The sequence below is a fragment of the Maniola jurtina genome, chromosome 12 (genome assembly GCF_905333055.1).
Source record: "Maniola jurtina chromosome 12, ilManJurt1.1, whole genome shotgun sequence".
Lineage (NCBI taxonomy): Eukaryota > Metazoa > Arthropoda > Insecta > Lepidoptera > Nymphalidae > Maniola > Maniola jurtina.
Window position 1 is genome coordinate 4,565,828 of NC_060040.1, and position 17,851 is coordinate 4,583,678.

General features: G+C 38.2%; 1 protein-coding gene across 1 annotated transcript; it reads right to left on the minus strand.

Moving 5' to 3' along the window:
- Window positions 1–5,280: 5,280 nt before the first annotated feature.
- LOC123870087 (exportin-4-like) lies at window positions 5,281–16,784 on the minus strand. The gene is made up of 15 exons (XM_045913255.1): window positions 16,457–16,784; window positions 16,086–16,364; window positions 15,004–15,840; window positions 14,101–14,267; window positions 13,144–13,311; window positions 12,877–12,983; window positions 12,284–12,440; window positions 11,058–11,217; window positions 10,190–10,350; window positions 9,837–9,967; window positions 9,343–9,494; window positions 8,534–8,703; window positions 7,610–7,709; window positions 6,871–7,068; window positions 5,281–6,443 (listed from the first exon to the last, which is right to left on the minus strand). Exons 1-15 carry the CDS (start codon window positions 16,505–16,507, stop codon window positions 5,970–5,972), a joined length of 3,312 nt encoding a protein of 1,103 aa, XP_045769211.1. The 5' UTR covers window positions 16,508–16,784; the 3' UTR covers window positions 5,281–5,969.
- Window positions 16,785–17,851: the final 1,067 nt, after the last annotated feature.

The window sequence follows — 17,851 nt, forward strand, 5'->3', positions numbered from 1 at the left end:
AATCGAAGAAAATCGGTTCAGCCGTTTGAAAGTTATCAGCCCTTTTCTAGTTTTCTTACAGGTTTTTGTCGGGGTTTTTTTTAAATTTTGAGTTATTTTACGTAAGTAATAGTTAATAATATGTAAATTTTTATCAATAAAATTAGGATAAGGAAATGTGGTTACCTTTCGCACGCCCTGTAGTCGATTGTAAACAATAAAACAAAGATTGATTAAAAAATTTGTACATTTTATTTTTTTCGCAATAAAAATAAGTAGGTAAGTACTTAAAAAGTATATTTTAGGTAGGGTACCTACTGCACTGAAAGAACAAGCACAAGAACATCCGCATGATATTCAGTTTTATTTCTTCTTAAACCCAAATCAATTAATTACCTACAGAATAAACTTTTTAGTACAATAAAATTTGCATTAACAGCTAACTATTTTGCAATTCAATCAAATCAATTGGGTAAACTTTTCAAATAGATATCAAAATAAAGTAGATACTTAAGTATAACAAGTTTTGAGTTATTCCACACCATACGGTCCGAACAACGCATTTGCGCTGCGCTGCGCGATGGGGCAGTGCCATGCCCCGTACAAACTCATATAAACTATAAAGCGGAATTTACATTACGAAATTACTGGCACGAATTTAGTTACACGACATTAATTTCATTATCAACTAGAGGATGCCCGCGGCTTCGCCCGCGTGGATTTCGGTTTTTTAAAAACCTGTAGGAACTCTTTGATTTTCCGGGAAAAAAAGTAGCCTATGTCCTTCCCCGGGATGTATCCCAAGTCTGTACCAAATTTCATTAAAATCGGTTCAGCGGTTGGGCCGTGAAAACGTAGCAGACAGACATACAGACAGACACACTTTCGCATTTATAATATTAGTATGGATTGCACGTGTAAATGTCTAATTTTGTAATGCATGCATCTAATTTCGTAATGTACATATTACGAAATTAGATATTAATTGCTGCACCGGGTCGCTCAAGTGCGCTTTGCTCCATACAAACTCATATCCATACTATAACATTAATATTATAAATGCGACAGTGTGGCTGTCTGTCTGTCTGCTACATTTTCACGGCCCAACAGTTTAACCGATTCTGACGAAAGGTACAGTGTTGGCTTATATCCCGGGGACGGATATAGGCTACTTTTTATCCCGTAAAATCAAACCTTTAAAGACCTAAATCCACGCGGACGAAATCGCGGGCATTCTCTAGTTTAAAATATATTTATCGCGCAGCGCAGCTCAAGTGCGTTGGGACCTACATGTCGAATTACATTAATTACATAATTTTCTTAAGTATGTATTTTAATTTTATATACACAGCATCATTCAGTTAGGTAAATAAAACCTATATCAAGACTGCTAAGACAGGGCAATTATAGTTAAAATAGGTTCTATTTTGTGTAACTGTCCATTTCTAAAGGATACCTACTAGCTTTCTAAATACAGCTGAATATAATAATTTCACTACAGAATTACATGAAGTTTCTTTTACAGCAGCTTTCTTAAAGTTCATTCTCGTTATATGATGCATATTTTTATTTTCCCTTTTAGCATGAAACTTGGCTTATCACAACACAATCCAATCAAGTATTGTGGGTGGCTGAATTAATGGTATCTTTCTGTACCTAACTGTACATAGCCAGTGAAAGAGTGCCAGATATGATTCGCTCTCTTTTCTTCTTGGGGTTCCACTTCGCCAGATCATTGAGCATTAATAGAGAACGATATTCTGACACTTAAATTCAACGAATATTTACAGATGTTAGTCATAACATTTTTTTTTTTAATTTTTCCAACATCCAGGATCGACCGTTAAACGTGCACGGCGGCGACGAAAAGGCCATATTTCAACACCCAAAGTAAATCACCATCCAGTCCAGTAATCGATCGGAGTCAATGTTGCTAAAGCAGCGAGATCGGTTTGGTATGCGCTGACGCAACTAGGCTACACACAGTGGCGTGGTCATAGAGGCATAAATGCACTGCTTACCACAGTTGTGACAGCTCAATGCATGTTTTACATTACGACCTGCCAATGGACAGATTTCTATACCTAGCTAAAGCGTACCCTGCCTTCAAACCCTGTGCACGCCACTGGCTACACATCCATCACAGATAAGAATGACGACAATGAACTTCAAAGAAACTGTTTAAATATAAACATGGAACTTTAGAAAACATGTAAAACAAATCTTGACAAAGCTCTACAATTTTTATGTAGATTACAAAGATTAAAAAATTTAAAGAATAAATCTTCTCAATATATTTAAGGCCATATTCAGAGTTATTTTTACAAAAATAAATCTAGCTACCAACAGATAATAATATTAAAATCTCCTCCTATTAAATATGTCAAAGAATTGTTTTTCTTAATCAAAGCTATTTAATATACTATTACCTATTTACAACACATTGTGTTATATTATCATGTAACATAAAAAAAGAAAGTTCAGTGTAACTTACTTATATAAGATGGATTTAAATCAATTTCAATAAATTCTAATAATTTAAATCAAAAGAGAACAAATGCAAAGTCTGTCACTTTTAAAAGTTACGCCAATGTATCTGCGCAGAAATTTTATTTTTGAATAGCGCAAAAATCTCAGGCCAATCATAATGCCCGTCCGTCCGCCATTGGTTGTTGCCTACGCGCCATGTTCAGTACGTGCGAGTTATGAGCGAGACAGCACGAGTCTCTCTCGTTCTAGTGCTTAAAATATTAACTATATTTCATTGGTGTATATTCAGTTTTAGTTACGCTTTTCTGGGCGAACAAGTAGGGTAGGGTACGGTGTACATAAATTAATTTTGAATACTATTATCGTGAGCAAAAGATCTTCTTAATTCTTGTTTGAGACATTATATGAAATGCCACGAACCTCCTCAAGTATACCATCCAATTTGCATGATGGCTTGAGGCAAGGATCCAATCAGCAGTTCCACTGAATGAATGCTTGTCATGTAAACCAACAATTCCATATGATTGAGTTTATGACGCATGCAAAGAACATGAGATATGCAAATTGGACGTTTTAAGTACTTGAAGGTCTGTTGTATTAGGTAAATTAATATATTTCATTTTTAGTAGGTACAAAAAGTACTAAAAAATGATAGTTATCAGTTTTCGCAATCTGACAACCGTTTTGAGTACAGACAATAGTTATGAGACAGATATTTTGCTCACGATTTTAAAATTCATAATTTCATGATTCTTAAAATTGTCTAAACCTTTAAAAATAATTTTAATTATATTAAATAATAATTGAACAAACATAATAAGTAATATAATATAATATAATATAATAATATTATTATTTAGTTTTACTTATATTTGATGCTGAGTATCCTATAATCTATGTAATTTTTATTTAAAGAAAAGATCAAAACATTAAAAAATATTAGATTCTACTCTTGTTTATTGCGTATATTTACATCAACTGGTTGGACTTTTTCTTACTCATTTTTATGCCCCGATTTTTAACCCCCGACCCAAAAAGAGGGGTGTATCTGTGTATCTGTCTGTGGCATTTTAGCTCCTAAACTAATGAACCGATTTTAATTTAATTTTTTTTTTGTTTGAAAGGTGGCTTTATTAAGGTGGTTAAGGTGGTGGGTGTTCTTAGCTATAAACCAAGAAAATCGGTTCAGCAGTTTGTAAGTTATCAGCTCTTTTCTAGTTACTGTAACCTTCACTTGTCGGGGGTGTTACAAATTTTTAATTTACACTTGCTCCAAATAGCCAATATTACTTAATAATAATCAATCTATCTGTAATCTGTCGATAAATTACTTTTTACGTCATAAGTTTTGTAAACAAAATACAGATGTTCTATTTCATGAACACCGTTCGGCTGTTTGTGTGAGTGCACACGTACACATTGTTATAGTATGCGTGGCACTCAGGTTGAAATCTATAAAGCGCACTTTGACTTTGCTTAGACTTAAGTTTCATTTAAAACGAGACAGATTTATGCTAGCGGTATAACACTGTCTCGTTTTAACAGTGTCTTAAGTCAAAGTGCACTCTATAGATTTCAGCGTCAGTGTCGATCGCGACGCGACTTACGTTACGCATACAAGATATGCGGCGCGGTCTTCATCAAAGAGAACAACTGTACCACCGTTTTAACACCTAGTACTAAACATTTCTTCATAAAATATTTACAATACTGCAATTTTACTAGCATAAGAAGAAATCACATATTTTCTATAATTAAGTACAAAAATGTGTACTCCTTAACGTTTATCTTAACGTCTAAAAAATATTTAATACCACAGCAATAAATCCATTTAGCATTCACAACCGCAATATAAACAGTTAAACTTTTCCCTTTCGTTGTGAATTTCACTTCAATCTAATTTCGAGTCTCGTTTTGAAATATAAAAGCAAGAAATTTAATGGACGAAGCATTGGATAGAACCAGGGCGTTCGTTTGCTCACAATTAAAGTATTTTAATACAGTTCAAAGAACCGATAGACGCGCTGGAGTTTTAACTCCAAAGGTGATGGAGAGGTTGCATCCTCTATCGGAGTACTTTGTCTTATTACCATAGTATTAGAGTAGGAAATTCCGTGTTTACTTTAAACTAGAAAAGGTAAAATATTATAGGGTTACAGTCATCATTTTGAAACCAAACACAAGTTTTGATTTAAGCCTCATACAAATAAGCTATAAGAAAAATAATAAATGCTAACTAAGAATAGGACTGTCAACAGCAATTCTATTCTTATTTGGCACAAATAAAGTACATTTTAGAATGATGTTGTACTGTATTTTCCGTGAAATATAAGTAAAACACTTATTCCATTTAAATATTTAATACTATAACACAGCCCTCTGGAAGGACATTTCGGTCACTCTTAAAGCTCGCACAAGTATAGACGGTTTGCGTCGCACCGCAACGCAATTCATAGTATTTTTAAAATATACTGGACATGTTTATTACATGACTAACTCCTCCTTTAATTTAGCGTAAAACTTGTGCTAAGAGTAGACACGATAATAGTGCAATGGGCAGGATTTAAAGGTCGATTCACACACACACACGTACACGACACGTGCGTAGTGACGCGCGTAAACCCCTAACACACCGGATTACGCATACGTTCACGCCTTACGCAAGCGGTGTGCCATGTTTCATACATTACAACGCAATGGTACGTGCTACGTCTACGCTTACGCAGCCTGTGTGAACAAGCTATAAATTTACAACCTTTCGGTTGCGATGCGACGGCCCCACCTATTTGCGTACTACCCTTATAATTTTCGAACATTCTCGTACATGATTCAATCCATTAAATACAATCATAATCCATTTAATTTAATCGCGAAACAGTCTTTTCTACTGAGAATCAATCCTCCATGGCTCCTTGACTAGTCATCGATCGTTAAAAATTAAAATTTAGTTCAAAAACATGAAATGCGGATACATACGTAGGTATATGATATTTTTGGAGATTAGATCCAAGCAACAAGATTAAAATTTCGAGGAAAATCTCCTCAAATATTATTCTTAATTCTTCCTTTATTTGCATTCATGCCATGATAAAAATATTAGAATATTACAACATGAAGCCCCGTCAGGGCTTTGCAAAGTATAACATTGGTAAATAATAAATTTCAGGTAATATTACAATTCATTCAGTGTATTACCATCGTGATAGGTTGTTTTTGAAATGGTCTGAGTTTCTAGTTACCGTTTCATCCACGATTTTCATGTACGAACCTGTCACAAAGCTTTGCCATTCTATTTTTAACCTTGTAGGCATGCAATACGGTTTATAATACATTGATGTATGCAATCGTTTCTACACCGCATTAAATCGGCTCGTTACAAGACAAAGAAGTAATTTGTCCGTAAATATTTTGAGGTTTTACCGTTCGTATTATACACTACGGTAATTTCAAACCGACGACGAAGAATCAATAAGCGAATCCAAAAGTGTGGAATATTAAAATTATTTGACGATTAGAAAACCGTGTACGTTGGCCAGGAACTTATCGAAGTTGTCCTGGAAACGAATCTTGTGAGTTCTTAGACCGTCGAATAGTACTCCATTAGTGAGAACTCCGAAGGCTTCCTCCAGCCTCGGTACATTAGCCGGGTCGTTGACCGCGAATGCTTCAATAAGTTGCCTCGCTAAACCTTCAAGTAATGCTGGTTTGACGCAAGTTAGTGCGTATATCGCGGCTCCGGCTGCCGGGATTGAATCCGGTGGAATTTCCATCTTTATAATGAGCATTAATAGTAATTCTGCGAGGGACAAAAGGGAGATCGCGTATGGATTGTCGTCGCCTAGAGTGCGCACTTTGTTCGCGAGACCCACAATAGTGTCGCAGCATAACGTGGACACGTCACAGGAAACGGCAGTGAGGCCTACGCGTAGCGCTGTGACCACCATGTTGAAATCTTCTAGCGGCAGGTTGGTTAGCTGGAAATAAATACGTTACGTTTTTATATTTTGGCAATGCTCTTTATAAATACCTAAACTAAAAATATAATATGTATTCATGCTGAAGCTCAAAAATTACAGTTATCAAAAACCAATCTTTTATAAGTATTTTTTCGGGCTTATTTTCGAAACACTTAACACAGGCAGACTTTCACAGGCAGGTGGGAAACTTAAGAAGTTTGAGTTCAACTTTTTTATCCCAAAAACTTCGAGATCAAATAGGTATCATAATGACGGCATTTATAGTAGCAACAAAAGCCGTAACCCACAGGCGCACGCTTCACGCTACGCCCCTTTCGCCTCGGAACCCTATCCGCTACTCATAAACTTCCTTACTACGCTGATGTCCTGGTAACTTGTCGTCTCAAAACGCCAAACGTTTAGAAGATTTTCTAAAGCGAATTACCTGATCGGCGTGATCCAGGTCTCGTAGCATGCGATATGCGCGTAGAGCCAAAGTAGGTAGCGCTAGTAAAGGCGGCGTGATTAGCGGCAACAACAGTCGCAGCCCGCGCGCGCACGCCCCGCCCCACGCCCCTTCCGCCCCGCAACCCGCTCCGCAACGCGACACGCTACTTATAACCTCCATTAGGGCACATATATCCTGAAATAATCATAACAGCAGGGTTGATCCAAACAGTATTACAACTTACGTACAAAATCCATCGTACGAGATTTGTCTGGTTTTATCACGCAATAACTACACGAGTTTTTGCAGGACAAATCTTATAGAAAAGAAAAAGGACTTCTTCTTGTTCTTCTTTCTTGTAGAAAAGTGGCGCATACATTATTTTGTACGGTTGTTTGTACTGCAAGAAACGGTTCTATACGCAGTGTATGCGCCGCCGCTACTACGTATTTGGTTAGATTTATCCTGCAGGAAAACATGCGGTGTTATTGCCGTGTGAAGTCAGACTTAAAGTCCGAGAGGAATGGGTATATTTTAAACTTTGACAGAATATCGATTGACGATTCTAATTTTTTAGTTAAGACTTAGGTTCCAGAATTTGCAAAAGTCGTTATTCACATATTATTACTAAAGATGTCCATTTAAACATTAAGGATATGACCATATGAGACTGTCGAAACTATATTAAACAGATTCTAGATTATTATGCAACATTATTAATTTATTGATTTTATACCTCATAAGCTTCCTCTTCAGCGTCTTGTGGAATACTGGATATTTTACCGGAATTCCATCTCATGTACACTTCAAATGTTGTATTACACACTTCCAGAAATCTGGAAGGAAAGACACAAAAATAAGTGGCGTCAGAAGAATGATTTCAGAAATTGATATTATTAAGAGTTCGTCGTCGAGTCCACTTCAAATTATGGCAACACATAAGAAATTATTTTTGATGTCTGATAATTCCAGACAATGTCATCCACAAAATTTGTCCAAACAAATACAAGCACCGCGGCGTATATCTGAAACCTGTCAAAATTCAACTCCCATTCGAAATTATTGGTATCATTTATAATATATCCGATGCGGTTAAGGCGAATTTACATTAGGAATTTATTGGCATAACATTAAATTTCATAAGCAATTTCACGTGTTAACGTCTAATTTCGTGCATAAATTATTTGCGTGACATTAATGCGTCATGCGTAACGTGACATGCGTGAAAGTAATTTCGTAATGTAAATTCCGCTTTTGTTTCGGATATTCAGATGGTTTTAGTTATGGTTACGGAGCTCCATAATATCCCCAATTTAAACACTTAATGGTCTTACCACAAAGACTTAAACAAGGCATAAACTAACGCTAAATATGGGATAAACGGCAGTGACGTGCGCAGGGGATTTTGGCCGCACGTAAGTATTTAACATATGTCATATAGTTATCCGGGTAGTTATGGTAGGGGAAGATGATCGCGAGACTTGTCCATCGTTCCTGTCTACAGTGACGTGTGGAATACTCACTTGTTCACGTTCTGCGGCTGGACGGATTGCAGCAAGCGCTTGGCGCTCTTGGTGAACAGGTTGAGCGGGGACAGCACCATGCTCGGATAGTTGTGATGTCCGTCGTTCCTGTCTACAGTGACGTGTGGAATACTCACTTATTCACGTTCTGCGGCTGGACGGAATGCAGCATGCGCTTGGCGCTCTTGGCGAGCAGGTTGAGCGCGGGCAGCACCACGCCCGGGTAGTTGTGGTAGCGGAAGATGATCGCAGGGATCTTGTCCAGCGCTCCCATCAGCATTATAAACTGCTCATCCATCGTTCCTACCTACAAATATCTTCACTTCACTAAAAATTCATTAACCCCACGCCAATGTCACGCATGTTGACTCAAAATTAAATCCTCTTATTTCGTATATGTTACAGTCTAAAGTCGAAAAGTTAGCACACCGCGATTGGCCCAGGTGATCCCCAGCAATATCCAGAGCATTTATCTAAAGCCAAAACTTTGGCTTCTGCTTATCAAGTTTTCAGGCCAATCTAGAAGTATCTAGATTCTTAGTCCTAGGTAAATGGTGTTTTAAAGCTGAGGGAATTGCCGATTCTCTTTCTAAGGTTTGATGTGTAATCTATCCTGTCAAATACTGTAATAATGTTGGTAACAATGAAATAGGGAGTGAAGTTAGTAAGGGGCGCATAACCGCGCCTATTAGCTTTTGACATTGGGCAATAATCTGTTTAATATTCGCAACTCTAACGTTTCGGAGTTATGTGCGTTCTAAGCAATTAAATATCACTTGCTTTAACGGTGAAGGAAAACATCGTGAGGGCACCTGCATACCTGAGAGTTCCGGGCCACACTGGGCCAGCGTGGCAGACTATGGCTTACACCCTTCTTCTGAGAGGAGTCCCGTGTTCAGCAGTGGGCCGGCAATCAGTTGAGCATGATGGATGTAATCTAACATACCTCAAGCACACCCTCAGTGACTCCAATAAAGCAGTCCAACGTATCCGCGAGTAGGGTGCGAACAGGCTCAGTGTCAGACTCCATGTTGATAATGTTCATTAATTTCTCCTGAAGCGCCACCGTACTGCCCAGTAGACGGTTCCTTACGTCTCCTGATAAAAAAAAGATCTCTCAAATAGATGCTACATTTCTCCACAATTCCATGATCTGTGCCTCTTCGAACTACTTAACTGTAATTCAATTCATCACGCCATGGTCGGCCGGGCCTGCCACGCTGGCGTTGATGATTTTGGGACGTCCAAAAAGAGTAGATTTTGCCGATAAGTCATCTAGCCATCCAGTCAAATCTTTGAAAAGAGCAACCGCAGAGTTTCTTGCTGGTTCTTCTCGGTTGGAAAGGCACACCGAATCTATTGTAGATATGACGATTCAAAAGTTTATTTGAATAAGAAATATTTTTATTCTATTTCTATTCTAATCTAAAAGAGGTTTACCTTCAGCGAAAGTGGCCGCAATAGCGAAAGCTCTGTGCAACTCTCGTCTGAGCTCTCCAGGCAAGTTGCTACCTGCTGCCTCCCACGCCACTAACGCTAGAAACTCTTCACAGCTCGCCAAGGGACTTTCTCTGTCAGGAACGGAATACTTAATTGATTATTTCAGTGAAAACAGAAAACCTGAGAGTTCCGTCTGGGCCGTCGGACGGACGGACAGACATACAGATAGATACAACAAAGTGATCCTATAAGGGTTTCGTTTTTCCTTTTAAACCATATTAAACTAGTAATAAATACTTTTGAACTTTTTGAACTTTTTTTACAGGAAACAATCACGATTAATATCAACTCACTTGTGATGCGAATGCGCGAGTGTAGCCAGCAGCATGAGCGCGTGTTTGGCGGCCGCGGGCTGCGTGGCCAGGTGGCGCAGCGTGGCGGCCGCGCGGCGCGCCACCAGCGCCACCACCCACGACACCCCGCGCGAACCTCGCCCGAACGCCACCTCCAGTACCTGAGTCCAAGTTACACACTATTGGGGGGATGGTTTTTCGGAGGACATACATACACTTCTAAATATATAAAAGGGATAGCCGACTGACTTATTTATCAACGCAGAGCTCAAACTACTGGACAAATCGGACTGTTTGTAATGCAGGTAGCTATATTAAGACGTAGACATCCGCTAAGAAAGGGTTTTTGAAAATTCAACCCCTAAGGGGCTAAAATGGGGGTTTGTGTAGTCCAAGCAGACGAAGTCGCGAGCATAAGCTAAGTTGTATAAATAGCGAGCAAAATAACAGACGGGTCACCTGATATTAACTGATTACCGCTATTGTTGACTAACGGAGCTCATGGAAATTATTTCTGCCAGTGCCATTTGAAAAACTAGCGCTAGGCGCCATCTCCATGAACGACAGAATCGTGGCGATAGGCCAATCTGCACAGGGCGATACAACCACGTTAAGCGATATGCTCAGCACAGTTCAGAAGCGCAACGAGGCATCGCGATCACGTCATGCGGCGATCCGTTGCAGTCTCGTGGCGATCCGTTGCGGTTCGCGACGACACGCGGTGGTGGAATTATCGTTGTACTGGGGAGATTACCCAACGATAGTAGGACAGTATGACAGTTTTTACTAAAACCCTTTGGTTTCTCTTGCCCCGGAGATGGCGTGATACTGTGAAAGTCATGGAAGTTTGGTCTGAGTGAATATGTACCTCTGAGTACTGCGAGGGTTGCGGCACTAGGTAGGAGTTGGCCCAGATCTTGAGCAGCCACGACAGAGTGGCGGACAGCTCGGGGCTGAACACGGCGGCCAGCCCCGCCTCCAGCGCCGCACACTCCCACGAACTTATACGCAGGATTTCACCCACCAACCTGCAACGGGTGACACAGTAGCTTCTAGTCATGATCAACCCATTGCCGGCCCACTACTGAGCACGGGTCTCTTCTCAGAGTGAGAAGGAATTAGGACATAGTCTGCCACACTGGCCCAATGCGGATTGGCAGACTTTATACACCTTTGAGTACATAGAGAACCCTCAGGCAGGTTTCCTCACGATGTTTTCCTTCACCGTTAAAACAAGTGATATAGACATCACTCAAGCAAACGGCTTTTTCCAAAGCCACAGTTTAGTCTGCCATTGCTGACATGTCTGTTAATTCTGTCTAGTAGTAGTATGCCTTCCATGTGCTTTGTAGAGCTCGTCACAACAACATATTATGTAAAAGAAGACAGAAGGATAGGATGGATAGGTCATGGGGGTCGCGCTGGGCATGCATCATCTTGGTAATCAAGGAACGCCACTGTATGTATGAGACTGTTTTCAAAGGCGACGCGAGACAAGATTCTGGAATATTTATTTTAATAACATGTCTCATACATTTTTTTTTTCTTTTTCGTTTCCAATGTATAAGACATGTTATTAAAATAAACATTCCAGAATCTTGCCTCGCGTCGCCTTTGAATAACAATGCAACAGATATGTCAAAGAAAAACTGTAATATGCATATGAATAGGTTTACGTAACAAATAGATAATTGTAAATCATTGTTGTAAAATCTGTAATGCTTTAAGGCTTTTATTGGTGATAATTTGGTCTAGTTAATATTAGCCAAGGTTATCATGATGACTTTGTAAAGTGGTTACTCAAACTCTTCTCAGATTTGGGCGCGTTTAGAACCCTGGTAGCTTTAACTAATTATCACCACTACATCATCTTACAAATCTTACAATTCTGACTATTAAAAGGTGTACAATAGCTACTTTCAATAAATGATTTTGATTTTGACTAATATTGACCTTTCCCCTCCACTTAACCTTAACTAACTTCTTTCCGCGGATAGGGTATAGGTTCCGTCAGTGTGCGCTTACATGTAGGGATGCCGAAGGATCCCATGTAGTGCCGCCAGTGGGCGCCAGGCTTAAGGCTGTTCTACTCACTTCAATATCGGATCCACATTGTCAGTACAAGTGCTCTCTCCGACTAGATATCGTAGCGAAGCGTCGATGTCTGCGTTTTGCGACATACTGTACTGTACTAATTCGCTCGGAATCATTACCGTTTCGCCCTCCGTACAGTCCACTGCTAGGAAATGACCTGGAAATATCTCTTTATCAGTACACTGACAAGGGGAAAATAATTCATGAATCAGTTAATTTAATTTGGAAAACTTTATTGCACACACTAACATATATACAGAAAACATTAGAAGAAACTACATTAGATGGTGCAAAGGCGGCCTTATTGCTATAAAAACCTCTTGCAGGCAACCTTTGGTGTACAGATTTAGTGACCCAAGTGTGGGATGGTTGCACAAAGTTAAATAAGCATAAAAGTAATGCATACTACAAAAATAATAAAATACACATTATCTAAATATATAAACGAAGAAGTGACTGACTAACTGATCTCTCAACCAATGACTTCTATGTATATACATTAATATGAAATCAATATCTGGTTTAGATTAGAGTCTATAATACCATATATTAGAATAATCTAAGTAAAAAGTATTTTTCAAAGGAACATTAACCTGTTATCATCAAAATCCAGTGAAGGTCTTCAAACAGAGTGACCAGTTGTTCCCCGCCACTGACTTGTAATTTGCCCATGTGCATCAACTGCAGTTGATTTTCGAGCCTACAACATACAGATTTTCATTGCAATCAAGTGTCCAGATCCAATTCTTACAATATTATCAGTACAGTAGTAGTGTAGTAAATTTTATATAGGTGGTAAATTATTGTGGTTCGATTCGATTCGGCTCAGCGCACCTAGTGGATATCAGCTTCATACTAACCTTTTGCTCCTATCAGTAAGCAAATTAAACAGCACGTGACAGCAATGCGCGGGCGCTTTTCGTGCGATCGCTCCGATTGTCAGCAAAACGTTGCTATGTAGTTGCCGCTCGTCGTCTTCTACTTCGTCCTTAATATCGTCACCGCAACCGTCACTGCTTTCCGTACCTCTGTCAAAGAGAGGTATTGTTGAGGAATAGTATTTTTTTTTTAAATAAAGAATATTAGCCATGCTAATCATGACTATTACTCCCCTTTCCCCTCCAATTAAGCGTAAAGCTTGTGCCAGGAGTGGGTACGACAATAGTGCAACTGGTGGGGTTTGAACCGCCGACCTTTCGGAATTCAGTCCGCTCCTCAACCGTTGAGCTATCGAGGCTTTTTTTTCATTTCACCACTCAAACTGAGTTAAAAAATTGCTTCTTTTTTTTGTATAGCAAATCTTCGCAGGTATAGTGAGAACGTGGGGTCTGTTATTCACGGCTGAACCAACCCAAATGAAATTTGGCACAGCGATAACTTGCCTATCCGAAATTTTTATTCCAGAAAACGTTTTAAAAAAAGAAAATTTTAAGAATTCAATTTCATAGGAGAGAACTCTCAATTCATGGTGGCGGTATTTTACACCCTTAATAATACTTACGTGTGTAATTTTAAAATATTCGTAGGGTAATTCAATCTAATTCACTCATTCAATCATGGCATTTTGAGTCACTAACCAATCACAAACGAAACTATGTTTCGAATTGAATTTCGAATGTTTTTTGAAAACATTTTCGAATTGAATTTCGAATGTTTTTCAAAAACCTTCGAATTACACATGTTTGTGATTAGTTATGAGTTGCAACTCTAAATTGTTAAGGACCACTGAGATTTTTGGCTCGGTCATTTGTATGGGATTAACTTTTTTCCGCGTATAGAGTAATTATCGGGATTTAGTTCATGTTCTTATTTCATACCTTGTTCCGTCGGGCGGCGCGAGTCGACACTGCAGATACGTCATGAAGATCTCAATGCAAGGACTCATGAGCCTCTCATTGGAAAACTCATTAGTGTCATGCACTATTGAACTCCAAGTGTGAAGGAACTTGTTGAGAGATTCTCGCCATACTGTGTCGTCGTTCACCTACAAACATGTAAACAAGAACATAAATAATCACATACTAAGGAATGGTACATAGATTTTTGAAAAGAATTTTAATATTGGAAACAGTTCCCACTGGATTTTTATAAAAAAAATGCTAAATTGATGAAGTCGCAAGCATCTGCTACTACTCTTTTGTACTTATCATGTATTAAGATAATCTATACTAATAAATAAAATTGGAGTGTCTGTCTGTAATTTCGAAATAACTACCGCATATTAAGGTCATATGGTTATTTGAACGATACCATAACTGAATCACACGTTTTTAAAATTTTTGTCTGTCTGTCTGTTTGAAAAGGCTAATCTTCGGAACGGCTGAACCGATTTTAACGGGATTTTCACATACAAGTAGAGGATTGACCAGGGTGTAACATAGGCTACTTTTTTAACCGACTTTCAAGAAGGGAGTTGTGTTTTTCTACCTATTTACACTGAAATCTCCGAGATTTCTGAACCGATTTGCGTCATTTCTTTTTTAATCGATAGAGGAACTTTGCGACATTGTTTCATAAAAAATTTGGATTCCAACTCTTCAATCCTGATGCTGCAGGGGATCTGACCAATCCACGCGGGCGAAGCTGCGAGCATCAGCTAGTAGAAAATATGTTCAAATATAATAGCTAATATACTTCTCATCAAAACACTTCCGACCAACCAACCACTAATATTTACGATTATTTTGATAAGTTTGTTAATGATAGTGGAAAATACTTACACCCTCCTCAATAATAGATCCTCTAATGCAGTGACAAGTATAATTCGTTAGATTCTGTAGAAACGCTGGAGGTGTCGACGCTATCATAGCTGGGGTAAAAAACTGTACGAGTCGCCTATAAATATCCGATATGCCCAACATTTCTCTCTCTAATGGCTGTATGAATGCCAGCATTCTCATAAAACTATTCACATAGTTCTCAAAATATTGCAAGTACTGCTGTTTTAAATTACCAGCGGATACAACTACCCCGCTCAAACTAGCTAATTGCACTAAACAGGTAAGGGATGGACTTGCCAACTCAGGTGTAGTTCTAACATACATGTGTATTTCAAAAAATAAAGCAATTAGCTCTGGTTGCATTATAGTATCCTTCCAGTTTAAGCTTAAACGCAGTGCAGGAGCTGTATCACTTTCGTAAATAGCCTCAAATGCGCCTATCAGCCTTTTTGATAGGTATGGAGATACGTGACTCCAACATAAAACAGTTTCAACTATGGTTAATAACTGTTTTGTTAATAAAGCCTGCTCTCCTTCAGGGTGATGTCCCGACCGCACAATTTGTTCCAAAACACCAACAGTGAAACGAAAGATTCTTTTTAAATCTAAAGCCTCAAATGACTTTTTAAGACGGAAGTGGACTTCCCATATTAAGCCTACGTCAGCTGATTTTACAGTGATGGCATATTCTTGCATTATTGCTAATATAAGGGAGCATGCTAATTTTTGTTGGCTTATCGGTGAGCTAAGGATTATTTTCTCTAATTCATCAAGTAATGCTTTTCTCTCTCTGCCTCCATCGCTTATGCTGCCTCTCTTTATTATAACTGCAATTGTCTACAAAAAATATGGTTCTGTTAAAATGCTTCAAAAAATAAATTATAGACACAACATGAAATTAAAAAGGTTTCCAAGCAGAAGTGTTTTTGTGAAGATGAAATGGCCTTGCTTCTGAAGGGGAATAATAAAATTAGAAAAAGTTCCAGTAATACTTTTAACTACAAAGTTTATGAAATTAAAAGTTTATATACATACCTAATTATATTGTAAATATTGCAATTAAATAAATAGAATATAAATACCTGTAGCAGCTTTTCTTTTAAAAATGGAGGAGCTTCCTTCCTAAGCAAATAGCTAAGTAAATATTCCCGCAGCGAGGAAATGTCATTCTCAGACAATAAGTTCCATTCTCGAATAAGTGCCGTTTTAATCAATCCTGCAGCCTCAAAGAGGACATAATCTGAAGTAGACTTCTCTAGAATCTCCCTACACAGCTGATATGGGTTTTTAGTGCTTCTGAATTCAAGGAATACACTTTCCGCTTGATGCCTTTGCTCAGAACTCACTAAATTTGGCGGTGCCTGCAACATGATACAACTCAATTTGTTACAAAACAAGTTTCACTGAACATTGAATTTATAACACAAAAATTAAAATGTTCTATTCAATTCACCATTAGCATTTGAGCTGCAGTTTCCAGGGTGTTTATCGCTGAATTATCCATGTTTATCTTATATTTTGGTATAGGAAATAGAAAAGAGTGCGTATCCAAAATACGTGAATGTCAATAGTTTTTCTTATTCATCCAAATCATTCCACTAGATTTTCTAATGAGTTACTCGTGTAACTTTTAGCATTTCGTGGTATTTAAAATATGGCCATAATCCTTTAAAGCTTCCAAACATACATTATTTATTTTACAATTTACAGATTTTGTGAATCGTGAAATCGTAACTTCATTTTTTTTTTTTTGTGAATGAAGTGTTGCCAGCTGATAGTTTGCGTTCGCTATTTCAAATAAAAATTACCTATGGAAATAAAATGCCCAGTCCAAATAAGAATTAGTTAATTACTAGCTGACGCCCGCGACTTCGTTCGTGTGGATTTAGATTTTTCGAAATCCCGTGCGAATTCTTTGATTTTCCGGGATAAAATTATGTGCTAATCCAAGATAATATTATCTAGTTATCTCCATTCTGAATTTCTGGCAAATCCGTCCAGTGGTTTTTGCGTGAAGGTGTAACAAACATACACACACATACACACAAACTTTCGCCTATAAAATAATAGGTAGTGTCATGTGATTTTCAATGCGAGCTGGTACCTAACTACTTAGTTGCCATCAAATTGCGGGCACTGTGGGCATCAAATTAGAAGCCTTTGCGTAAAAGGTAGCTTGCTTTCATTTTCATAGACAGAGATATTGGGAAACAAAGAGTTGTCACCGATTTTTTTTTAAATCAAACCAACGAGAATAATTAAAGGTAATTAAAATGTTGAGCTATTGAGAGTTGAAATGAACTTAGTTTTCCTAGAGCCTCATGTTAGTAACTACTAAGTACCTATAAAAATATGGGCTGCCTCTAATCCAAATTAAAAAAAAAATATAATGAAATGTAGGTCTCCTGAGCCAGAATCTTCACTTAACTTTACAAAAATGAATTTTCAAAATTACTATAACTAAATGGTTCATTCATAATGTATAACTTTTTCCCCATGATGTTGGGAATATTCCTCTAAAGAGCAATACTGATTATGACATTGACATTTTATTCGCCTATCTATGACGTCAAAGCCACAAAACGAGCGCAGAAAGAAAGCGGAATAAGGAGAAGAAAAAACCAGCTAAGTACGAGACGGGCCGCGCTCTTTTAGGGTTCCGTACATCAGTATGAACATCACATTTCGATGCATGAAATATTATGAAATTTCATATTCTTCAATCAGATTTGAGATAGCCCCCCGTCACAAAAATCAGGTTCTCATAGTCTCCGAGCTAGATACCTGTGACACGCAGACAGACTGCAGAGTGGCATTAATATGGCTCCGTTTTTACGGAACCCTAAAA